Source organism: Nicotiana tomentosiformis, chromosome 1 (assembly GCF_000390325.3).
Source record: "Nicotiana tomentosiformis chromosome 1, ASM39032v3, whole genome shotgun sequence".
Taxonomy (NCBI): Eukaryota; Viridiplantae; Streptophyta; class Magnoliopsida; order Solanales; family Solanaceae; genus Nicotiana; species Nicotiana tomentosiformis.
The window spans coordinates 95,860,936-95,884,178 of record NC_090812.1 but is presented as its reverse complement, the minus strand read 5'-3'; the positions used below and the strand labels follow the sequence as shown (position 1 = coordinate 95,884,178).

The 23,243-nt window shown below is 36.4% G+C and overlaps 2 protein-coding genes and 2 long non-coding RNA genes across 5 annotated transcripts; all 4 read left to right on the top strand.

Moving 5' to 3' along the window:
- The first annotated feature begins 1,266 nt into the window (after positions 1-1,266).
- On the top strand, positions 1,267-10,322 carry LOC104102849 (ABC transporter C family member 14). Of its 2 annotated transcripts, none has more exons than XM_009610688.4 (12): positions 1,267-1,477; positions 2,082-4,243; positions 4,902-5,222; positions 5,656-5,742; positions 5,885-6,505; positions 6,675-6,839; positions 7,391-7,685; positions 8,197-8,411; positions 8,585-8,890; positions 9,098-9,161; positions 9,278-9,517; positions 10,005-10,322. In XM_009610688.4, exons 2-12 carry the CDS (start codon positions 2,117-2,119, stop codon positions 10,103-10,105), a joined length of 4,542 nt encoding a protein of 1,513 aa, XP_009608983.1. In that variant the 5' UTR covers positions 1,267-1,477; positions 2,082-2,116; the 3' UTR covers positions 10,106-10,322. The 2 variants fall into 2 exon arrangements, with proteins under 2 accessions (XP_009608983.1, XP_033513760.1); XM_033657869.2 differs by having other exon boundaries at positions 1,320-1,477; positions 2,091-4,243.
- A 1,784-nt stretch (positions 10,323-12,106) lies between these two features.
- Positions 12,107-16,931, top strand: LOC117278390 (uncharacterized). The gene is made up of 3 exons (XR_004508762.2): positions 12,107-12,948; positions 15,752-15,850; positions 16,302-16,931. It is a non-coding gene; the product is annotated as an uncharacterized lncRNA (long non-coding RNA).
- A 1,451-nt stretch (positions 16,932-18,382) lies between these two features.
- On the top strand, positions 18,383-20,628 carry LOC104102848 (uncharacterized). The gene is made up of 3 exons (XM_009610687.4): positions 18,383-18,822; positions 20,090-20,211; positions 20,297-20,628. Exons 1-3 carry the CDS (start codon positions 18,483-18,485, stop codon positions 20,411-20,413), a joined length of 579 nt encoding a protein of 192 aa, XP_009608982.1. The 5' UTR covers positions 18,383-18,482; the 3' UTR covers positions 20,414-20,628.
- Positions 19,479-20,016, top strand: LOC138900707 (uncharacterized). Its single transcript, XR_011411897.1, has 2 exons — positions 19,479-19,664; positions 19,742-20,016. It is a non-coding gene; the product is annotated as an uncharacterized lncRNA (long non-coding RNA).
- Positions 20,629-23,243: the final 2,615 nt, after the last annotated feature.

The following is a 23,243-nucleotide window of genomic DNA, read 5'->3' as shown; positions in this document are numbered from 1 at the left end:
AAATGATATTTAAAAATTAGAGTTTTGTTTAGATATGATATAATTTTTGGTTATTTTTGAATTTTTGTGAGTGATTTGAAGTGAAAATTTTGAAAAATATTTTTATAGAGTTTTTCAATTTTTTTTAAAAAATTAAAATTTATTTTCAAATGAAAATTAAAATTTTAATGACCAAATACTGATTTTAAAAAAAAATTATGGACGAACGGACCCTTAGTTGCATCCGAAATATCCTTACACTATTTTAAATTTATAAATGTAAAAAAAGTTTAGATAATAAAACGAAAGATTGTTTTCTATTTTCTACCAAGGACGAATATGAATTAGCGCAAAACGACAAGAAGGTTCTGCTACTTTGGGTTTGAATCTGGTCGATTACTATATCTCCACGTCTTTTCTTCCATTACCTCCATTGATTTCTGTCCTAGAAAATTCTTTCCAACAAATTGGTAGTGCTACCTTTTTCTTCATCAATCAAATCCACTCATTTCCTTGTGTTGAATTTGTGCATACTTACTCCCTCTCATTCTGCCATTTTTAACCAGACTCCAAATTTGTGAAAGGCTGGAATCGAGACTTTTGGTTAAATTTGTAGGGATTAGAGGCAAAGTGAGTTCTAATTACGAGTTTGGGGTAACTCACTAATTTTAGTTAAAATTTTATATTTGTATTAAGAATTTTATTCAATATATAAAATTTATTAGTTCAGAATACAGTAAATTGTGCTTTTTAGAATTCAAAAATTATAAACTCAAAATTTTGAATTGCTCGAGAAAGGACTCAAATCATCCCATACAACCGATAGGGTCGTTTGGTAAGCGGACTAAGTTATTCCGGAATACTATTTTATCCCACATGGGAGGTGAGATAAAATAATTCCCAAGTTTGATGAAATGAGGTGAGATAAGGTGGTATATCCAATATTAAGTCAAGGGATTATATTTATACTTAGATCATAATCTCTTACCTAATCCAACGTACCAAAAGTGATCTCTTCTATTTTACTTGAAGGTGCTTAAAGAAATTTTTATTTTTTTTAAAAAAAAATTATGATCTTATAAATATACCATGATATTTTGTGAATGTTAAATCATGTTATTAAAAATAAGATAAAAAGCTTAATTAAATTATTGTTAAATAAAAAAATACTACTGTCATTCAGAATAGGCTAAAAAAGAACGTGTAAAGGAGGGAGAAAATTTCTTATCCTATCGTTGCTAGCAAACACATTGTCTTTGTCGAAGACTTGTAAACATCTTAGAGTTTGGACATTTGTTAGGAGAGATAAATTAGAAGCTAGGTGGAAATAGGCTGCTTTGAAAACAGAACCAAATACCAGAAGAAGAACTGACTGGTTCCTAGTACTGTAAGTGAACCAGCAAGGAAACTGCAAAGTAGATTTCTTGTTCATCAAATAAATCCTTGAGCTGAGAGATATGATTTTTTCTAATGAATTTCTCTTTGGCTCTCTGTAGTGGTGAGTTTGATTCATATTTCAATCTAGTTTTTAGCTTTGCTTAAAAGCTTCTTCTTGCCACTAGACCAAATCCTTTTCCTTTTTGCATGACACTTTTTTGAGTTTCATTTCTCTTATTTATAGAGAAAATCTTTTGATGGGGATGGTTTTTTTTCTCTTTTGCATTAATGATTAGAATTTATCATTGTTAAATGGTACTCCCTCAATAACTTTTTGATTTAAAAAAAAAACTGTCCTTTCATTCATAATCATCATCTCCTTTATTATATTACTCTAAACTGTTGCTAAAGTTCCTTTTTGTATATTTTCCCTACATGAACTTTTGCTGTACTGTGAAAGTTGATGAACTTTTATTGTACAATGTTTTGGTCCAGTAGCTAACAGCCCTTTTATTTAATTCTGAGAGGTCTCTTTCTCTTTCTCTTCACACTTTCACATGTTTCCGTTTCCTGTAGATTTCTCCTTTCTCTTTCCTTGGTTCTTTTTCCAACTCATAATCTTCATGTGATTTCAATTTTTGTTTGTTTTTATTCCATCCTTTGTCTCTTTTGATATGGGTGACAAACATCTTCTCTTGCTGAATAAAAATTTCACCTTTTTTCAGTGTATGCAGATTCAGGGGATATAAAGACATAAAGGATGAATCTTTTATGGTATAACATGGATATGAGGAACAGTATGTCTTCAGAATCTTGTTTAGCATCACTTTCTTGTTCTGCCTCCACATTTCAATCGTCAGAGGATTCAGCAGTTGTTAAATGGTTAAGATTCATTTTCCTCTCTCCATGTCCACAAAGGACTCTTCTATCTTCCATTGATGTGCTGCTTTTGCTTACTTTCATTGTATTTGCAGTACAAAAGTTGTACTCAAAGTTGAGGTCCAATGAGCACTCTACTTCTAGCATTGATAAGCCTCTAATTGCACACAACAGGACTTCTGTTAGAACCAATCTTTGGTTTAAGCTGTCTCTGATTTTGTCAGCTATTTTAGCCTTATCTTCTATAGTTTTATGCATTTTGGTTATTGTGGGAAATTCCCAGTCGCCTTGGAAAGTCATAGATGGACTGTATTGGTTGTTTCAGGCGATTACACATGTTGTAATCACTATACTAATAGTTCATGAGAAAAGATTTCACGCTATTTCCCATCCACTGTCCCTGCGCGTGTTTTGGATTGCAAACTTTGTAGTTATGAGTTTGTTCTTTGGTTGTGGGATCACAAGGCTTGTGTCACTTAAGGAAATTGATCCTAATTTAAGAATGGATGATATAAGTTCATTAGTTTCATTTCCTATTTCTGTTGTTCTCTTCATTGTTGCCATTAGAGGTTCGACCGGAGTTGCTGTAATTAGTGATTCTGAATCTCACTTAAGTGATGAAACCAATGGTTATGAACTCCTGGATAAATCCAGTGTGAGTGGCTTTGCTTCAGCTTCTCTAATATCGAAAGCCTTTTGGATTTGGATGAACCCTTTACTGCAAAAAGGTTACAAGTCACCTCTCAAGATTGATGAAGTTCCTTCACTTTCCCCACTGCATAGAGCAGAGAAAATGTCTCAACTTTTCGAAAGAAATTGGCCTAAACCTGAAGAAATATCAAAGCATCCTGTCCGAACAACATTGCTGCGTTGCTTTTGGAAGGAAGTTATTTTTACTGCCATTCTTGCAGTAATTAGGGTATGTGTTATGTATGTAGGGCCAACACTCATACAAAGATTTGTTGATTACACAGCAGGAAAGAGGACATCTCCTTATGAAGGATACTACCTTATAGGAACTCTCCTAATAGCCAAATTTGTGGAAGTTCTAACCTCTCATCAGTTCAACTTTAACTCCCAAAAGCTTGGCATGCTTATTCGAGCGACACTTCTCACTTCTTTGTATAAGAAGGGGTTAAGGTTGTCATGCTCAGCTAGACAGGCTCATGGTGTTGGACAGATTGTAAATTATATGGCCGTCGATGCTCAGCAGCTGTCCGATATGATGCTACAGCTACATTCCATTTGGCTCATGCCATTGCAAGTTTCTGTGGCTTTAGGCATCCTTTATACTTACCTCGGTGCTTCAACTGTTGTAACGCTAGCTGGACTTGCAGCAGTGATGGTATTTGTGGTGTTTGGGACTAAAAGAAACAACAGGTTTCAATTTAACATCATGAAGAATCGTGATTCTAGAATGAAAGCGACAAATGAGATGCTTAATTATATGCGCGTTATAAAGTTCCAGGCATGGGAAGAACATTTTAACAAAAGAATTGAATCCTTCCGCGAATCCGAGTATGGATGGTTGTCCAAGTTCTTGTACTCAATCGCTGGGAATATCATTGTCTTGTGGAGCACTCCTCTTCTAGTGGCTACACTCACTTTTGGAAGTGCAATCTTGTTGGGAATCCCGCTTGGTGCAGGGACAGTGTTCACTGCAACATCTCTCTTCAAGATGTTGCAGGAACCGATCAGGGCTTTCCCTCAATCCATGATCTCACTTTCACAAGCAATGATATCTCTTGATAGATTGGACAAATATATGATGAGTAAGGAGTTAGTGGATAAAGCTGTGGAAAGACTAGAAGGTTGTGGGGGTACAATTGCTATGCAGGTGAAAGATGGAGCTTTTTGCTGGGATGATGAAAACAGTAAAGAAGAATTGAAAAATGTAAACTTTGAGATTAGAAAAGGAGAGCTTGCAGCAGTAGTGGGGACAGTTGGGGCGGGGAAGTCTTCCCTCCTTGCATCTGTACTTGGTGAGATGCACAAGTTGTCGGGTCAGGTATGGCTCTCATCCTTCTGTTTGTTTGATTAATACAAACTTAGCTGCCAATTACCTTTTGCCCCTTGTTGCTACCTCTTTTCTGTGGTATAAAAAATTAATGTAGGCTAATGTGTAGAGTGGAGGTATTATATGCAAAACAATTGCAATCAAGCAATTACCTGTGAGATACTATTTTGTTTTCATATTAGTGGACTGGTACATTCTCATTGGTGTATCGTTTGATCTCCACCAAAGCAGAGGTTTTACTGGCCGACAGAGTCAAACTACTGTGCTTCACTCCTTTTACTCCAATCCTTAGTAGTCTTTGCTTCTAATGAACTTCAGGCGTGTAATAGAAACACCATTATATTATTAGCTGATTAGTTACTTTACAATTCCAGAGCATATTTACATTTTCTGCTTGGTTGTCTATTACTCTGGATAACAGTCCTAAATGCAAGCAAAATCAACTGTGTTTTCAGTCTTGAGCTGACCAATTAGTTCATGATGTCCTCAGCTTGTCCAAGCTGGTGCCTCACCGGAATTATGTGGGACCTTCGTACTTAATCAACTAGTTCACCTTCTTCTTAAAAATATTGAATGATTTGATTGGTTAATAGTTCCTTAAATGTAGTAATTATTTGCTAACTTACTTTACCAACCCCTTGTCCAACAGGTCACAATTTGTGGTTCAACTGCCTATGTTGCACAAACATCGTGGATTCAGAATGGCACGATACAAGAAAATATCCTGTTTGGTATGCCAATGAACAGAGACAGATACAAGGAAGTGATCCGGGTTTGCTGCTTGGAGAAGGACTTGGAAATAATGGAGTTTGGAGACCAGACTGAAATAGGAGAACGTGGCATCAACCTCAGTGGTGGTCAGAAGCAGCGAATCCAGCTTGCAAGAGCTGTTTACCAGGACTGTGATATTTATCTTCTAGATGATGTATTCAGTGCAGTTGATGCTCACACTGGCTCTGAAATCTTCAAGGTTAGAAGTCCACAATGTCATGTGTCATTGAAGATTTAATTTAAGATAGAAATTACATTGTTTCATTCTGCAAATTATGGACCTATCAGAGAAAAATCATGGATTTTGAATGGCTACTTTCCCCAGTGAAGACACATATCATTTCCTGGGAGGAAGATGTGAAAGTGGCAAGCTATTTACTCCAAAAAGTATAATCTAAAAGACTTTTATTAAGTTTGGAAGGCTTAATCCATCATTTGTTATCTGTTGTCTACTTGTCTTTATTAAAATTCTTCTTAGTCCAATCACTTTCGATGAAGTTGACTAGTCTTAGTCACCTGAATACTTTAAATCTTTGCCTTGATGTCTCTATATTTTCAGCCATCTCAATTCCGAAGCTCATATTTGTTTTCTCTTTGTAATGTCCATCTGAAAGTTTCATGCTTTTTTGCAGGAATGTGTGAGGGGAATTCTTAAAGATAAAACCATTTTGCTTGTCACACACCAAGTTGACTTCTTGCATAATGTTGACCTGATCCTTGTAAGTTTCAGAGTGTTTTATCAACCCCTTTGGAACCAAGTGTCAAGAGTAGTGTTTCTTGGTTGTTAAATGATTCACATGTGTGTTGGTTTCTATAAAACCTGAACTTTATGTTTTATCAGAGTGTTTTGCTTTCTTGAAGGTCATGCGAGATGGGATGATCGTGCAATCTGGCAAATATAATGAGATATTAGAAGCTGGAATGGATTTTAAAGAGCTAGTAGCTGCACATGAGACCTCTTTAGAACTTGTTGACGTGGAAACAACCAAAGAGAGCAATGCCTCCCTTGAAGAATCAAAATCTTCTCGAAGATTATCTAAGGAAGAAAACGGAGATGATAAATCTCAACAGTCTACATCTGATAGGGGGGATTCTAAACTTATAAAGGAAGAAGAAAGAGAAACTGGAAAAGTCAGTCCTCGTGTGTACAAGCTATATATTACTGAAGCTTTTGGATGGTGGGGTGTAGTGCTAGTTATCTTGTTTTCGTTCTTGTGGCAAAGTTCTCTAATGGCAAGTGATTATTGGCTGGCATATGAAACTTCAGCGGATCGTGCCATGTCCTTCAATCCTTCTCTGTTTATTGGGATATACGGTGTTATTGCAGTTGTTTCTTCGTTGCTGATAGTGATCAGGATGTATTTTGTGACACTTATGGGGCTCAAGACTGCCCAAATATTTTTCGGACAGATTCTTTACAGCATACTGCATGCTCCTATGTCATTTTTTGACACAACACCTTCCGGAAGAATTCTGAGTCGGGTAAATTTCTGAGGACAAGTTTTTCCTTTTGCATGTAAATTCAAACTTTGCTGCTTAGATGATTAAATAATGAAAAATATCCATTGCATGTTTTAATGTGTATGACATGTTAGAATTTTGAATAGAAGTTCATTCACTGATGTTGAGATGTTTTGTTTTTTTTCTGCAGGCATCTAATGATCAGACCAACATTGATGTCTTCCTCCCGTTTTTTATGAATCTCACTTTGGCCATGTTTATCACACTGCTCGGCATCATCATCATCACATGCCAATATTCTTGGCCTACCGTACTACTTTTGATTCCTCTGGGTTGGCTTAATATCTGGTACCGGGTATGAGCACTGTTTATAACAGCCGTCCTTTTTTCTTTTCTTGTCTGAACTCAAATTTGAATCCTTTGTTTAGAGGCAATTAGTCTGCTCTGAGCATTTTGGCTGACAGTTATTATGTATATTAAAAGGCAACTTTTTTATTCGTTCTGTCCAGCTAAAACTTTTTACTTAAAATGTGGTTAACTGCATATTTCTGTGTCTCCTATTTTTTGATTATTTGCAACTCTGATCAATCTAGATTTGGGGAAGGCTTGTTGTTAGTTGATGACTAGATACTAAGCTCACATCTACATTGGTTGCAAGTAGAATTTTCAAGTTGTCATTCACTTATATTGTTTGAACTAGGAGATTAGCATTCTTCTGCAAGGAGCCCTGAATGCTTGAAAAGTTAAACAGAAAAGAAAAAGTTCAGGGCAGATAGACATAATGTGTTAAAGTAATTCAATTGGAGCACAGATATATGACATGTGTTATTTGGGAGCTACGAAAAAGATAAGGACTATTATGTAGACTACAATTGAAATAACAGGTAATTCATTTCTGGTTTACAGGGATATTATCTTGCAACATCTCGTGAATTGACTCGGCTTGACTCAATTACAAAAGCACCTGTTATTCATCATTTCTCTGAAAGCATCTCAGGTGTTATGACTATACGTTGCTTTAGGAAGCAGGAGATGTTTTGTAACGAGAATGTAAACCGAGTGAATTCCAATCTGCGAATGGATTTCCACAACAATGGATCCAATGAATGGTTGGGCTTTCGACTGGAATTGATGGGAAGCTTACTTCTTTGTGTTTCTGCAATGTTCATGATTGTCTTACCTAGCAGCATCATCAAGCCAGGTATAACACCGTCCAATGCTCATTTATGGGAATTATAAATTCTAGTATTTGATAATCCTTCTGTACTTTAGATCTACCTGCTCTACTGAAAAATGAAATGAGTATGAGGAAATAGAATATCCGTTGAGCATTTATGTCTTTCTATTAAAAATTTGCATTCTATCTTCTTGTTTCAAGTCAAAATCTTGAACAACTATATCTAGAGAATTTTCCTTCTTGTGAAGTAATGCATATATACATCAAGAGAAGTCAGAGTTGCTGAATGAAATAGTAGATCAAATTTAAGTGTTGTGCCTATAAAGAATTGTATGGTGAGATTGAATATAGTGGTCATATTATTTTCTCAATCTTAGTGATTAAAGTATTCCATACAAACAGACAAGCATTTAGTCGTGCATTCATTGGCACTACAAAATTATCAACCAAGAGTAATATTCTTTCAGCTTTCCTCTGTATATGTGTGTTCTATTCTGGAGCTGAAGATAACTAATATTCTTTTTTATTTCTACAGAAAATGTTGGTTTGTCACTATCATATGGCTTGTCTCTTAATAGTGTCCTATTCTGGTCCATCTTTGTGAGTTGCTTTGTGGAAAATAAAATGGTTTCTGTCGAAAGATTAAAACAGTTCTCAGAAATACCATCAGAAGCAGAGTGGAGAAAGATGGATTTTCTCCCACCTTCAAGTTGGCCAAGCCGTGGGAATGTTGAGCTTGAAAACGTGCAGGTAATAATTCTAACTAATTCTGTGGTTGCTATTTGCTAGCATTTGCACAAAAGGAAAACTATAAAAAGTTCATAGTAAGGAAGAGAGGGTAGCTGTATTAACAAGCCTACAGATTCTTTAATTTCAAATATGTTACGTTGAATCTCTATATTGTTTGTTCTACTGGTCAACAGGTTAGATATCGTCCGAACACTCCTCTAGTGCTTAAAGGAGTTACTCTCAGCATTAGAGGGGGAGAGAAGATAGGTGTTGTTGGTCGTACAGGGGGTGGAAAATCAACATTAATTCAAGTTTTCTTTCGTTTGGTGGAGCCTGCAGCTGGAAGAATAATCATTGATGACGTAGATATATCCAGACTTGGGCTTCATGATCTTAGATCTCGCTTCGGGATCATTCCCCAAGAGCCAGTCCTTTTTGAAGGAACTGTGAGAAGCAACATTGACCCCATTGGACAATATTCAGATGATGAAATTTGGAAGGTAATCTAACTTGCTGACTGAAATAATTTACAAAAATCTCAAAATATAGTACAGAGTTAGCCAAACATGTCTTCTGAGTGCTGAGATCTTTTTGGATTTTAAATTCTGTAAGAGCAACATACTATTTGTTAGTGAGAAGAAAAGCATATACTCCAGTGTTTTGTTATCTCCCAGAATGTCTCTAACATGAAATCGTGTACATTGCAGAGCCTCGAACGCTGCCAACTCAAAGATGTGGTGTCTTTAAAACCCGAAAAACTTGATTCACCAGGTAAATTTTCCTCCTCTACGTCATCCTTGTGGTTCTTTGCGGAATTATGCAACCAACTTTTTATGTGTTTCAAATATATATACTGATAACTGAATACTGTCATTGGTAAATCATAGTTGTTGATAACGGAGATAACTGGAGTGTCGGACAGAGGCAGCTTCTTTGCTTGGGAAGAGTGATGCTAAAACGTAGCAGACTTCTATTTATGGATGAGGCAACTGCCTCTGTTGATTCACAGACAGATGCAGTGATTCAGAAAATCATCCGCGAGGACTTTGCGGCCTGTACTATAATCAGCATTGCCCACAGAATACCAACAGTCATGGACTGTGATAGAGTTCTTGTTATAGATGCAGGTGCTGATTTCTCTCCTTTTACTTTGTACCTTATTTTGAATCTGGTAAATGATTATTTATCTTTATGTGATGGTTTCCAACCAATCATAGTCAGTACCTTTATGAAGAAATTGCCTAATGTTAGCCAAGTAGTAGTAAATGCATGAAGTCATTAGCCTATTTGTTTTGGATTTTGTGAGTTTCATACTTCAAACTGGAAGCTTATGCTATACTATCTGATCCCTTGTTTGTATAGATTGTTTTCTTTTCCTTTTTCTCGGATTTATCTTATATATAAGCGGACAGAGTAAAAGAATGTAAACATGCGTAATTTGACCTATTATAGCAGATTATTTGTCTTATTTTCCAGGTCGCTGATTCCACTTATTAGGAGTAGTTACACGTATTTATCTTTTAAGTGAAATAATAGTGTAAAGTTTCTTTTGGCACTGTCGGTGTAAAGAAGTTAAACTCCTTTCTTTAACCCCGGCATTTCTTATTCATGCAGGAATAGCAAAAGAGTTTGACAAACCATCTCGTTTGCTTGAAAGGCCTTCACTTTTTGGGGCTTTGGTTCAAGAATATGCCAACCGATCCTCTGAGCTCTAACCACACTATTTTGGCTTTCATGCCTTTTGCTGTAAATTGCAGCTATCTTGGAGGATAGGTGAAACAGGAAAAATACCTATCCAAATGTTACATAGATTTCCAAATAGTGTTATCTCCTACTAAGCTATCCAGTAGATTTTTGGAAATGCAACAATATTGGGATTAACAATTGTAATTGATGAATCTATTAATCAAATACAATGATTATTCTGTTATAGATGTAGTCTGTGCAATGTTATATAGACTGATTTCTCCTCTATATGACTTGTGTGTTTTATACGTACTGCTAAACTAAATTTGATGGAATACATATATCTAATAAATGTCTTGTTTTGATCTCCATGAGATGAACCGCTTATCTTACCGTTCCTCACTTTAGTTTGTATACAAGTAACATTAAAGAAGTTATACTTCTCTTTTACATCTTGTAAGTCTTTTTTGGGGGGGTTAACGGGGATATTATATTACTTAGTTAAAGGGAAATAACATACTGCTTTCCTGGGCCAAAATAGTAGTCTTTCTGGTAATAGCAGCACTAATTTTGTCCCTCTCCCAAGGCAAAAGGATGGAGGGGAAACTAAAAACATATTTGGAGATGAGGGAGCTCTTTTCCGTTAAGAGGTGCCTGGTCTCCTCCAGCTTCATTTGGGACATCATTGACCTGCAGTCATTAACAATGGAAAAAGGATGAGCATTTCAACTGTATCAGTACAATCCGTTTCAACCTGTAATGGGTATAGACCATGTTCTTTAAGCCCGTGTAGATAGCCCAGAGTTCGGCCTGGAGATGGTAGTGTAAGCTAAACTTCCATAATAGCATGTTACCCAATCACCCTTTGCAATTTCAGACGACTCCACCAAACCCTCATACTATTTGCACTGCCATCCGTGTTGAGTCTAAAACTACTTTTCCTGGGACGCTGTCAACATGTATATATGAATTATAACGTTAGTAGAGGTCAACATGTTATACTCAATGGTTCTGGAAACAACAGTGGCCACAGAAACCTGGTTATCGAGATTATTATGATGATTGTTGATTTGTTTCTATTATTCCAAAACACTTTAGCAATGTAGCAATACAGGAATACATGAACAACGGTCTCTGAGAAATTGGATCTTCTTCTTCTTCTCAGTGTCTCCCCATATAAAATTGCGCGGAATCCTATCAATGCTCTTAAAGTGCTCTGTGGAAGCTTAACACATTGCATTATATGGTTTGGAATGCTATTTACGAAGGCTTTTGCCAAAGTGGTATGACCGTCTAAATTTAAGAACTTGGTTTTCCAATTTGAAAGCCTTTTGAAGATCTTTAGCTCTGGGCATATGGTGTATTATAGGAAAACCACAGGTACTTGCCGAAGGTATTAGAGATGGGAATATTGATGTAATTAGCGATTTCATATTTTTTTATCGCTTGGACAGTTTTTTGAAAAATATTTTTGACTTAGCAAGATTAATGTTCTGTCAAGAATGAATGCAATTGGTGCATGATGTCAAAAGATAGATCTCGAATTTTGTACGTAAGATTCTGCCAACAGGCAACAGGGTAAGATCATCTGCAAAAGATAAATGGGATAGTTTGGGATCGGCTCTAATGTTCAATTTTAGGAATAAAAATGACGAGAATGAAGTGCTAAAGATTTTCTGTGTATTGTATTACATCAATATATACAAGAGAAATAAAGAAAAGAAAGATTCTTATTTGTACACTTGTCTTTCTTTTACTAGCTATTGTATAACAAACTCTAACTACTAAATTCTATCCTTAGCTATAATAATTACACGTACGTAAGAATGTTCTGGAAGATACAAAATAAGATGCTTGCCATCTGTGTTATTTATGCTGAAAATAGACGACCAAGATTAAATTCATCAAGCTTTAGATGGACGGTGGTGATGCAAATAATTTTATTCCTTCAAACAGTGTAGAGATCGAACTCTCTCATTCGACCGTCTCTTCTTTCTCAATGAATGCTCGATGCTTCTGTAAATCATCACGACTTCCTAAATCATTTGACCAACACCCCCCCTCCCTCAAGTTGGAGGGCGGTGAAAGTACCCCCAACTTGCCTAGAATTGAATAGTGATTAGGGCCAGAAAGGGGTTTCGTAAAGATGTCGGCGATCTGAGAAATAGATGGTACGGATGACAAAGAAATGAGGCCGGCGAGGTACTGTTGTCTCACAAAGTGACAATCAAGGTCAACATGTTTGGTACGCTCATGGAAGATCGGGTTTTTGGCGATGTGTATCTCCGCCTGACTGTCGGAGTGAAGCGGTACGGGAAGAACCGGCAAAACAGAGAGAACTTGAAGAAGGCGCACAAGCCATGTGATCTCTGCCACCACACGGCGCATTGAACGATACTCCGCCTCCGCTAAAGACAGGGAAACCAAAGATTGTTTCTTTGATTTCCAAGAAATCGGAGAGCCACCAAGAGTAATGAAATAACCATTGATAGAGCATCGAGATTCAGGGCATCTATCCCAATCAGAGTCAAAGAAAACAATTAAATCCATATAGGGATTGGAGCTCATGAATAAGCCCAAGCTGGGGCCTATGAGAAGATACCCCAAACAATATATTGCAGCTTTGGAGTGAGGAACACGAGGACACTGCATGTATTAGCTGAGATGCTGCATGTATCAGCTGAGATGCTGCACGACAAAGGAGAGATGAGGGCGAGTGTGAGTGAGATAGTTCAGTTTTCCTAGAAGCCCTCTGTAAAGCGAAGGATCTGAAAGCAAATCACCACTATCCAGTCGGAATTGTACACAAGGATCAAGCGGAGATGAGGCAGACTTGGAATTCATGCATCCAAATTCAGATAGCAAATCTAAGGTAAACTTTCTTTGACTTAAAATTATACCTTTTGGCTCACTAATTATTTCCATGCCAAGAAAGTAATGAGCTTTACCTAGGTCCTTGACTTTGAACTCAGAATCAAGAAAAAATTTGAGTGAGGCAATTTCAGAAGGATCATCTCCTGTTAGGAGTATGTCGTCGACATAGATTGCAATGATAGAAGTTCTGCCCTCTAAGTGTTTAAAGAAAACAGAGTAGTCATTGAGTGAGTGAGAGTAACCTTTGAAGTTTAAGGCAGCTGTGATTCTGGAATACCATTGCCTAGACGCTTGTCTCAATCCGTATAAAGACTTTTTGAGTCGGCAAACATGATGAGGTGTAGGAGGTGAGATTCCAGCTGGGAATTTCATGTAAACCTCTTCTTGTGGGTCTCCATGCAGAAATGCGTTGTTCATCTAGTTGAAAAATTTCCCAGTTCTTCTTAACTACAATAGCAAGCAAGCATCTGATAGTTATCATCTTAACAACAGGAGAATAAGTCTCAGTAAAATCTATTCCTTCTCTTTGTATATCCTCTCTGATAACTAGTCGTGCTTTAAATCTTTCAAGTGAAACATCATATTTGTGTTTGACTTTGTAGCCCCATTTACAAAGTAGGGCTTTCTTGCCTTTGGGTAGTTCCACTACCTCCCAAGTCCTGTTTGCTTCTAATGCTTGTAGCTCTTTAGACATAGCTTCTTGCCAACCGGGATGTAGAGATGCTTGGGAGTAGGAGGTTGGTTCAGAAATATAGGAGACAATATTTATAGTGACTGATTGAAATAAGATAAAGCTGAAAATGGTAGAATACTAGGGGAAACAGAGGAAGTGAAACAACTAGAAGAAACACCTGTTAAAAATACTGAATTACAGATATAGTCATTTAAGTGGCTAGGTAGATGATGTTCTCTTAGAGATCTTCTAAGTGCATGTTGAGTGTCAGGAGAGGCAGAACTGGGAGAAATAGAAGAAGCTGGAGAAGCAATCTGTGGTGAGGAGGAGTTCTGATGAGTAGGAACGATAGGAGTATGAATTGAGGAAGTGGATACTCTCCTAGATTGAATTGGGGTGAAAGGAGAAGCAGGCTGAATAGAGGAGAAGAGTGGTCAGTTCTGGACTGCAATGGGTTGGAAAGGACCTGTCCATGATTAGGTTGAGGAATAGGAGAAGGAAATAAATCAGTAGCAATTGTTGAACTATTAGTGGGAAAGATCTGACTGGGTTGTTTAACAGAAAAGAGAAATATTGTCTCATGAAAAATAACATCCTTGGAAATAAAAACTCTATTAGTGTGTAAGTTAAGCAGCTTGTATCCCCTTTTCCCAAAAGGATACCCCAAAAAGACACATTTCATAGATCTAGGATCCAATTTTCTGTCTTTTGCTAAAGTTGAGGCATAACAAAGGCATCCAAAAGACTTGAGTGTATGATAAGCAGGAGACTTTCCAAATAAGATTTCATAAGATGTTTTTCCTTTGAGAAGCTTAGAAGGAAATCTGTTAACTAGATAAGTGGCCGTCAATAAGCAGTCCCCCCCAAAACTTAATGGGCAAATTTGATTGAAAGAGCAATGCCCTACATGTCTCAAGTAAATGTCTATGCTTTCTCTCAACAACTCCATTTTGTTGAGGGGTGTAAGGACAAGTTGTTTGGTGTATAATCCATTGTGAAGCAAGGAATTCAGAATACTTTGGACAAGATCCTAATTCCAAAGCATTATCAGTTCTGACAACTTTTACCTTAGTGTCAAATTGTCTTTCTGTCATGGCTAAGAATTGTTTGAGAACTAGAAAAGCATTTGACTTGGTGCTGAGAAGAAAAGACCAACTGGCCCTACTATAGTCATCAACAATTGTAAGGAAGTATTTAAACCCTTCATAAGTGGTAGTCTTATAAGGACCCCAAGTGTCATCATGTATAAGTTCAAAAATTTATTTTGTAGAAATAGAACTAGATTGAAAAGATAATTTGACTTGTCTTGCCTTAGCACAAATATCACAAGGATGATTATTAGAAGGAAAAGTAGAATAAGAAACTGAACTGTCATTTTTCATATTAGAAAAGGGCATGTGGCCCAACCTGTTATGCCAAAGGCTTACATCACTAGAAATAGAAACTAAGGATAAAATAGGACTTGAAGACTATTTCCTAATATTCTGATTACAAATAAAATGGTAAAGTGCCTTGATTCTACTAATAACTCCAGCTTTAGGCTTGAAATGACTTGAATTGAAAATATAGAGACCTTGTCTTACTTCACCAAGCACCACTGGCCTCTTCATTGAAGGGTCTTCATTGAAAGGGCATGCAAAATAGCACCAAGAGAAGAAAACATTAGGATGGAACTGAATTGAGTGCACAACTTATGGACTGATAATAGGTTGTAATTGAAACTAGGAACAAACAAGACATTCTGTAAAGTGAGGTTAGGCAAGAGAGCAACATATCCTGACTGAAACACTAAAACCTTAAGAGAATTTGGTAGTTTGACATAAACAGGTTTAGGAAGAGTCTGCACATTAAACAAAAGCCTCAAATTTGAGGTCATATGTTCTGAATCCCCTGAGTCCAATATCCATGAAACTGAGTTTAAAGAAACTCTAATGAAAGATCTAGAAGAGTTTGAAGGCCAAAGAGTGGCATAAATACCATCGCAATTAGCAGAAACTGCTTCATCATTGGACTGCTCTCCTTGATTGCCAATTTTGACATTTTGAAGTAGTTGATAAAGACTGATACTGGTCTTGAGTCATAGGCATTTCTCCTGAATTGACTAATTGATTTGCTTGAGTTTCTGCAGGCAGAACTGGATTGCCTTTTGGCTCCAGAAACAAACCTCTTGGTCTTGGTGAATTTGAAGTCTGCAGGAAATCCAATGAGGCTATAGCAGTTCTTAATGGTATGATTCTGATTCATGAAATAAGAACAGACTTGAGCAACTTTCTTTCCTTCTGCAAAATTCTTTTTGTCAGAGTTATACCTTTGAGCTCCATTATGCTGTTTGGATGCTAAGAATGCCATGTGTGTGGATTAGTGAAAGATATGTACCTATCTTTACTTTTCATCCCTGATGAGCAAAGAGTAGGCATGATTAATGGAGGGTAAATGGGAAAGCATCAGCAGGCTACTCCTAGGTCCAGGGTAAGCATCACTAAGTCTCATAAGGAAATAGATGAGCCTTCCATCCTGCTGTGATTTGAATGTCTTGGTCTTACCTCCACAAGAACACTCACAAGTACGGTGTTGACAAGTATCCAAACTGTCCAGCCCATCCAGAGCCTTTTCATCTTGGTGTTGTATGAAGCAATATCATGATTTCCTTGTACTGATTTATTGATTTCCTTTTGAAGGTGATAGAGCTGAGGTCCAGTACTCTGTCCAAACCTCTCTTCAAGCTCCAACCAGATTTCTCTTGCTGTTTTGGAATAAAGAACACTCTCTGCTATCTCCCTGGAGAGAGTGTTCAAGAGCCATGAAATTACCATGTTATTGCAGCGACACCAAGATTTGAAAGATTCTGAAGAAATCTTTGGTTGAGCAATGGTGCCATATATGAATCCCACCTTGTTCTTAGCAGACAAGGCAATAAGAATACCTCTGCGCCATCCCCCATACCCTTTCCCATCAAAGATTGAATTCACTATGAGCTTTCCAGGGGAATGTGAGGGATGAATATAGAGAGGGTGAGATGAATCAGCAAAGGTTTTTCCAGATCCATCAGGAACGACATCACCTGTGGCATGAGATTTCCCAGAAGCAATGACTGATGTATCACCCATTGGAGCAGAAAAGATGATGCAGAAGGGGTGAAAGAAGAAGAAGAATATAAACTAGAAGGAATCGTGCTGCTCTGATACCATGTTCAATTTTAGGAATAAAAATGATGAGAATGAAGTGCTGAAGATTTTGTGTATTGTATTGATCACTGTACATCAATATATATATAAGAGGAATAAAGAAAAGAAAGATTCCTATTTGTACATTTGTCTTTCTTTTACTAGCTATTGTATAACAAACTCTAACTACTAAATTATATCCTTAGCTATAATAATTACGCGTAGGCAAGAATGTTCTGGAAGATACAAAATAAGATGCTTGCCATCTGTGTTATTTATGCTGAAAATAGATGACCAAGATTAAATCCATCAAGCTTTAGATGGACGGTGGTGATGCAAATAATTTATTCCTTCAGACAATGTAGAGTTCGAAGTCTCGCATTCGACTTTGTCTCCTCTTTTCTTCTTCATCTCTTCTTTCTCAATGAATACTCGATGCTTCTGTAAATCATCACCACTTCCTAAATCATTTGAAATCCTGGCACCAACATCTAATAGTGGAAATAGGAATCAAGTTTTTGGTGGAAACACTATTGAACATTTTAATTTTTAATAGATAAGTGCTCTATTGTGATGCCAATGACGGAGGGCGGGAGGGAGGATCAAGTAGGACTGTCGGGCTTCTAGGTTGGCAAACTTCTGAAGAAGGGGTGCACATGTCACCTTAGGTGAATCCCACATCAAAATAAGAGAAAAATAAAGAGCTATATAAGGCATGACACTAGTTTATACTTTTGGGGCTCGATGTGGCATAATCCAAAAGACAAATTCGTGCGGACTAAGGCCCAAAGAAGATAATACGTGCGATGGGCTTGAGTCGTGGCATCTATACACAAGATGAAAATGTATCAAGAAATATGATCGCCTTGTCGAATACCTCTAGAGGGACTGAAGAGATTTGTTCGAGAGCCATTAATGAGAATGGAGATGGTAGTAGTAGTAATGTAGAACATTATGAGATTAACAAATTTTAAAAAAATTTTTAAAAAGAGAAGGGTTTACCTAATATAAGACCTTTCTAAGCGATCAAAACCCTTATCCAAATCTAATTTGATGGCCATATTACTTTTGGAACCTTTCATGCGATTAAAGTAAGGCATATTTATTGGATAATAATAGCATTGTCGGAAGCGCATCTGTACTAAGTCATTGGTACATATTGATGACTAATGTTGATTTAAAGTCTCACACAAATCTTTGAGCAATTTTGGTCTTTGTAAATTATTAATAAATTTTGGTAGTTCGATTTAATGAGATTCATAAAAAAATGAAGAAAACTCACATTTTGAGATGTAGTATTTGTCATTTATCTTTGATGTAGATGCAACTTTGAGATACAGTTTTTGATATTTTAATCTATTTCTATTGTCTAGTACGATTTTGGGTGTTGCAATTTTTGGAATCTGATATTGTTTTCTTCGTGTTTTAGGCTAAAGTATTTTTCATGTTCCACTAAATCTAACAATAAAAGTTTATGAAATATTTGGTGGAGACAAAAAATCCTCACTTTTGGCAAATTTAAAGGACTAAAACTATTCAAAAGTATACTTAAGGGGCTATTTTAAATCTACTCCAAACAAAGGGGGACCATATTTGTCATTTTCACTCCAAAAAATCAAAAGGGCGAAAGGTTTATCAAGCATTCCGAGTCTCCCCTTAAACCCTAGCCTCTATTTCGCACTTTCAACAGAAGAGATGGGTGGTTCACGGCGAAAGTACAAGAGATCAAAGCCGAAAGTACGAGTCGGTCTACCAAAGAAGAACCCTAATATATTCAAACCGGCGTTTACTCTCCCGCCGAAGCTCCGATCATTGGTGAACTCTCATTGGGATGACAAGGGCAGCGTTATCGACAATTACAAGTCATTCGGCGTCGTTTCAAACCCTAACTTGCTTGGTGTCCGTTGCCGAACCTCTCATATGATTGAAACCGACTCTCTTCAGGTTCCGCCGCCGCAGCAGCCACCTCCCTCTGATGATGCCACCGATGCATTTGAGGCGCTGGATGATTCTGGCAGTGAAGTTGAGGAAGATGGTCAGTCTGCTTTTTAATTTTCTCTTAAATTGCTGTTACTATCTGAATTTATTTGCTAATCTAGCTATGCCTCAATCTCGAACTAGTTGGGTGGACCAAAGAAATACTGCTTAGTAACCATTTAGCTCTGTTCATGTTAATTCTAAAATAATTAGTCTTTTGAGGCAAAATTAGGATTTTCTAAAACTAGAAGATCTAAGTTTCACAATTTAACCTGCAATGACATACAAGTCTCTAACTGGACTAAAGGACTCCTCATAAATAACAGAACAAGGACCTAATGTAAGTGTAGCAATAATTAAGCTTTAATCCTGAACTCGTTGGTGTTGCTATTTTGGTTGTTTTGGAGAAACTGTGTAGTTAACTAAGGTATGAGCTGAACTAAGTTGAGGATGGGATGTTGCAATGTCATAATGTTAGCATTGTTTGATATATTAAATTCATAAATTTTGCACTATTTATTGACGTATGAGGAGGTCTGATAAGACATAGAGTCTGGTTACTGAGGAAAATTTCTTTAGCTTCGTTGTTGAGTTCATTGGAGTGCTTCTGAGTTGAGTTACCATAATGGATGACTATTGGATTTTGTAAAGCATACATTTTGTACTTTTGGCCTTCAATTACGTAACTCGCGTCACCAGAAAGAGAATAGTACGAATAATGAAGGGAAGTGCTAGCCTTCCTGATAAAGAAAAATACCTTTAGGTCCTTTTTTTCCTTTTCTCTTTGGAGGAAATCATTATGTAGCCTTCTGCAATAGAGCCTTATGTCATATCTAGAATGTTTCAAATGATAATTGGAAGCTAGGATTTCATGCTTAGTGTTATTTGGTTATCTGTGATGTCAATTAGAAATCTGAAAGCATTATGCCCAATCTTTGCTTCATAGAGAAGAAGCTGCCAATCAGGTTGGTAAGGAGCTCAGTTATGGAGAGTGGGAGAGAAAGAGGGATTGCTAGAGGGATAGTGCAAAAGGCCAGCTGAGCTATCTTTCTGCATATGGAAAATAATATTCGTTTAAGATGAACAACAAATTCTTTTTGCGGAATTAAAGTAATTTCTTTCTGTTTACTCTTCCTACTGCATGCAGACATGATGAATATGAAGAGTTTGATTGAATATAGTGTATAAAGCATTACCTATTATTATATAGTGTATACAACAGCAAAGTCAATTTAAGTTTTATTAGAGTTTCTGATCCTTGTGTTTTTGTTTATCATGTCATTCAATATCCCCTACAGTTAACATGTGATACTTTTGAACTATAGATCTTAAGACAGCACTTGGGAAGAAGCGAAGAGATGGAAAAAGTGCTCCACTGCAACCACTCACTTCCATACAACGAGTTCATATTGGCAGACTCGTGGAGAAGTATGGAGATCATTTTCAGGTAGTGATGTGGATCTTTAAAATCATTTAACATGCGTTAGCGTTGTTGTTTACTTCTCACTGGAAACTGGTTTTTACCCCTGCAGAGCATGTTCATGGACACGAAACTCAATAAGATGCAGCACTCTGTAGCAACACTAGAGAAACTCTGCAAAAGATATCACATGTACCAGAATAAAAATCCATTACTTGTTGGTAGTTGAAGACTATCCCGGATGATTTACATGGCAATATGGTACTAGCTAGATACAGGACTTTGGAGGGTCACTCATTAATCAGGGCTAATCTGGCAGAGCTCTGCATTGGTCGGTTTTGTACGGTTTTGAAAGATTTTGGTTCGGTAGTTTTTTTTTTCTTTCTAAAATGTTATATCAATACCATATCGAGATAAGTTAGGTAGGTATGGCTTGGTTATTCACTTATCGATTTCGGTTTGTGCCGTTTAAAATTATATTCTCTCAGCCAAACTTGTAAAATCGTAATTCATGAAAATGATAATCCAGATTGAAGCAAAAAGAGAAAGAAATTAGAAGAGAAATTAAATCATAACGTTAATGATATTTCAATTCTACACTAGACTATTGTTCGTTGCTTGAAAATAACAGTATAAAAAGAACATCAGACACTGTAGGGGTGGCAAAACTAACCAAATCTATTTGATCTGTTCAAGTTTTAATGGGTTTGGGCTAGAATAACTTTGAAAATTGGTTGTTTTGGGCTAGCCCAAGTTAATCCATAAAAATCATTAGCCCAAATGGATCCATAATGATGCCATTCATGGAAGTGCTCAATCTTAGAGTTATATCTCTGACCCATGTTTAGGAAAATATTTTTAAATTTTTCCATGTTTGGTTGATATCCTCAGAAAGAAAGTATTCATTTTATTGAAATGAAAAAAAAATACTTTTTCTACAACATGAGAAAAAAATATTCTTTTTGTTGAAATAAAAGAAAATACTTTTTCTACAACAGGAAAAGAAAGTACTCATTTTGTGAAAAAGAAAATACTTTTTCTACATCATGAAAACATATTACTCTTTTTATTGAAACAAAAGAAAATACTTTTTCTACAACATGAAAAGAAAGTACTTATTTTATTGAAATGAACGAAAATACTTTTTCTACATAAAAAGAAAATATTCTATTTTGTTGAAATGAAAAAGAAAATACTCTATCTACAACATTAAAAGAATATATTTTTTCTACTTCAAGAAAAGAAAGTACTTCTTTTGTTGAAACAAAAGAAAATACTTTTTCTACAACATGAAAAAAAAGTACTCATTTTATGAAAAAGAAAATACATTTCTACATCATGAAAAGAAAGTACTTATTTTATTGAAATTAAAGTAAATACTCTTTCTACATCATAAAAAGAAAATATTCATTTTTGTTGAAATGAAAAAGAAAATACTATATCTACAATATTAAAAGAAAATACTCTAAATAATATTTATATTTAGGGTGGGGGTGGGAATTCAGGGGTAGGGTAGGGGTTGGGTAGTGGGAGGTGGGTTGGGGTTGGGGTTGGTGGGAAGGTCTAATTTTACTACTTTTTTATTATTGATCTTTGTTAATATTATAAGATGAAGAACTATCAAATAAAATTCTAAATCCAAATTGAGGAAAGAAATTATTTTGGCAAGAATTGACATTTAATCCAAAATATAAGTTATAATTTTTATATATGCTTGTTTTAAAGGTTGAGAATAATGCAATGATTTGGGTCAATTTAGTCGGGTTGGGTTATAATCCATTGTTTAGTTCATCTTGACCAGCCCAAACAGCCCATTTGCCACCCTTAATTAGAGATAATATTATTAGAAATCAAATGTCATGAACTATTAACGAGTGCAAAACACAACACAAAATTATTGCTCGCTAGTCAAAGATAGTATAGTTTAATTATCGTCTCCACAAGGATTGGATTTAAATAGTGTTCGAATAATCTTTAGTTAATCACTATACAGGAAAATTAACACTTGATGGAATGGTTATTAACTACGATTATGTAACGACCCTGGCAGCCGTTTTTAGCATTATAACCTCGTTCCCCCATTTATTGCTCAATTTATGCTTTACAATTGTTCTATGACTTACCGGGTTAGTTGGTTCGGGTACGGAAGGAATTCGGAGTGAAACGAGAAACTTAGTCTCATAATTGAAAATTTAAGTTATAAAAGTTGATCGGATGTAGATTTATCTGTAAACGACCTCGGAATTGAATTTTGATGATTTCAATAGCTCCGTATGGTAATTTTGAACTTATGAGCGTGTCCGAAAAATTATTTGGAGGTCGGTAGAGGAATTAGGCTTGAAATGGCGAAAGTTGAATTTCTGGAAAGTTTGACCGGGAGGTTGACCTTTTGATATCGGGGTCGGAATCCGATTCTAAAAATTGAAATACCTCTGTTATGTCATTTATGACTTGTGTGCAAAATTTGAGATAAATCAGACGTGATTTGATAGGTTCCGACGTCGTTTGTAGAAATTGAAATTTTCAAAGTTCATTAAGCTTGAATATATGTGGGATTCGTATTTTTAGTGTTGTTGGATGTGATTTGAAGACTCAACTAAGTTCGTATGATATTTTAGGACTAGTTGGTATATTTGGTTGAGATCCCGGGGGTCTCAGGTACGGATCAATTTCAGACTTAAAACCACTGCTGGAACTTTTGCTTCTGGTATTTTCGCACCAACGGAGGTTTGATCGCAGGTGCGAAGCCGCATGTGCGTACCAGCCATCGCAAAAGCGAGCTTTCCGCAGAAGCGGAGCTAGCCTCGCAAATACGAGCTCGCAGAAGTGGCTCTAGTGGAGGCTTGGCGAAACCGCAGAAGCGGCTAAGTGAGTCGCAGGTGCGGAATACCTGGACAGTATACATTTCGAAGGGGTTCCGAGTTTTGCCATTTTTAGACCTTCAAGCACAATTTTTGGGGATATTTTGAGAGAGAATTCGAGGAAAACTTGAGGTAAGTTCCTTATGATTATTTCTACTCCATAATATTGAATTATCATCGAATAATCCGACTAGTTAC

What these genes read in the sequence shown, in the direction of transcription:
- LOC104102848 (XM_009610687.4), top strand. Translation starts at nt 18,483, where the DNA reads ATGGGTGGTTCACGGCGAAAGTACAAGAGATCAAAGCCGAAAGTACGA. An exon ending in CAGTGAAGTTGAGGAAGATG is followed by an intron (nt 18,823 to 20,089) that starts GTCAGTCTGCTT and finishes TTTGAACTATAG; the next exon opens with ATCTTAAGACAGCACTTGGG. An exon ending in AGTATGGAGATCATTTTCAG is followed by an intron (nt 20,212 to 20,296) that starts GTAGTGATGTGG and finishes TTACCCCTGCAG; the next exon opens with AGCATGTTCATGGACACGAA.
- LOC104102849 (XM_009610688.4), top strand. Translation starts at nt 2,117, where the DNA reads ATGAATCTTTTATGGTATAACATGGATATGAGGAACAGTATGTCTTCA. An exon ending in TGCACAAGTTGTCGGGTCAG is followed by an intron (nt 4,244 to 4,901) that starts GTATGGCTCTCA and finishes CTTGTCCAACAG; the next exon opens with GTCACAATTTGTGGTTCAAC. An exon ending in GGCTTAATATCTGGTACCGG is followed by an intron (nt 6,840 to 7,390) that starts GTATGAGCACTG and finishes TCTGGTTTACAG; the next exon opens with GGATATTATCTTGCAACATC.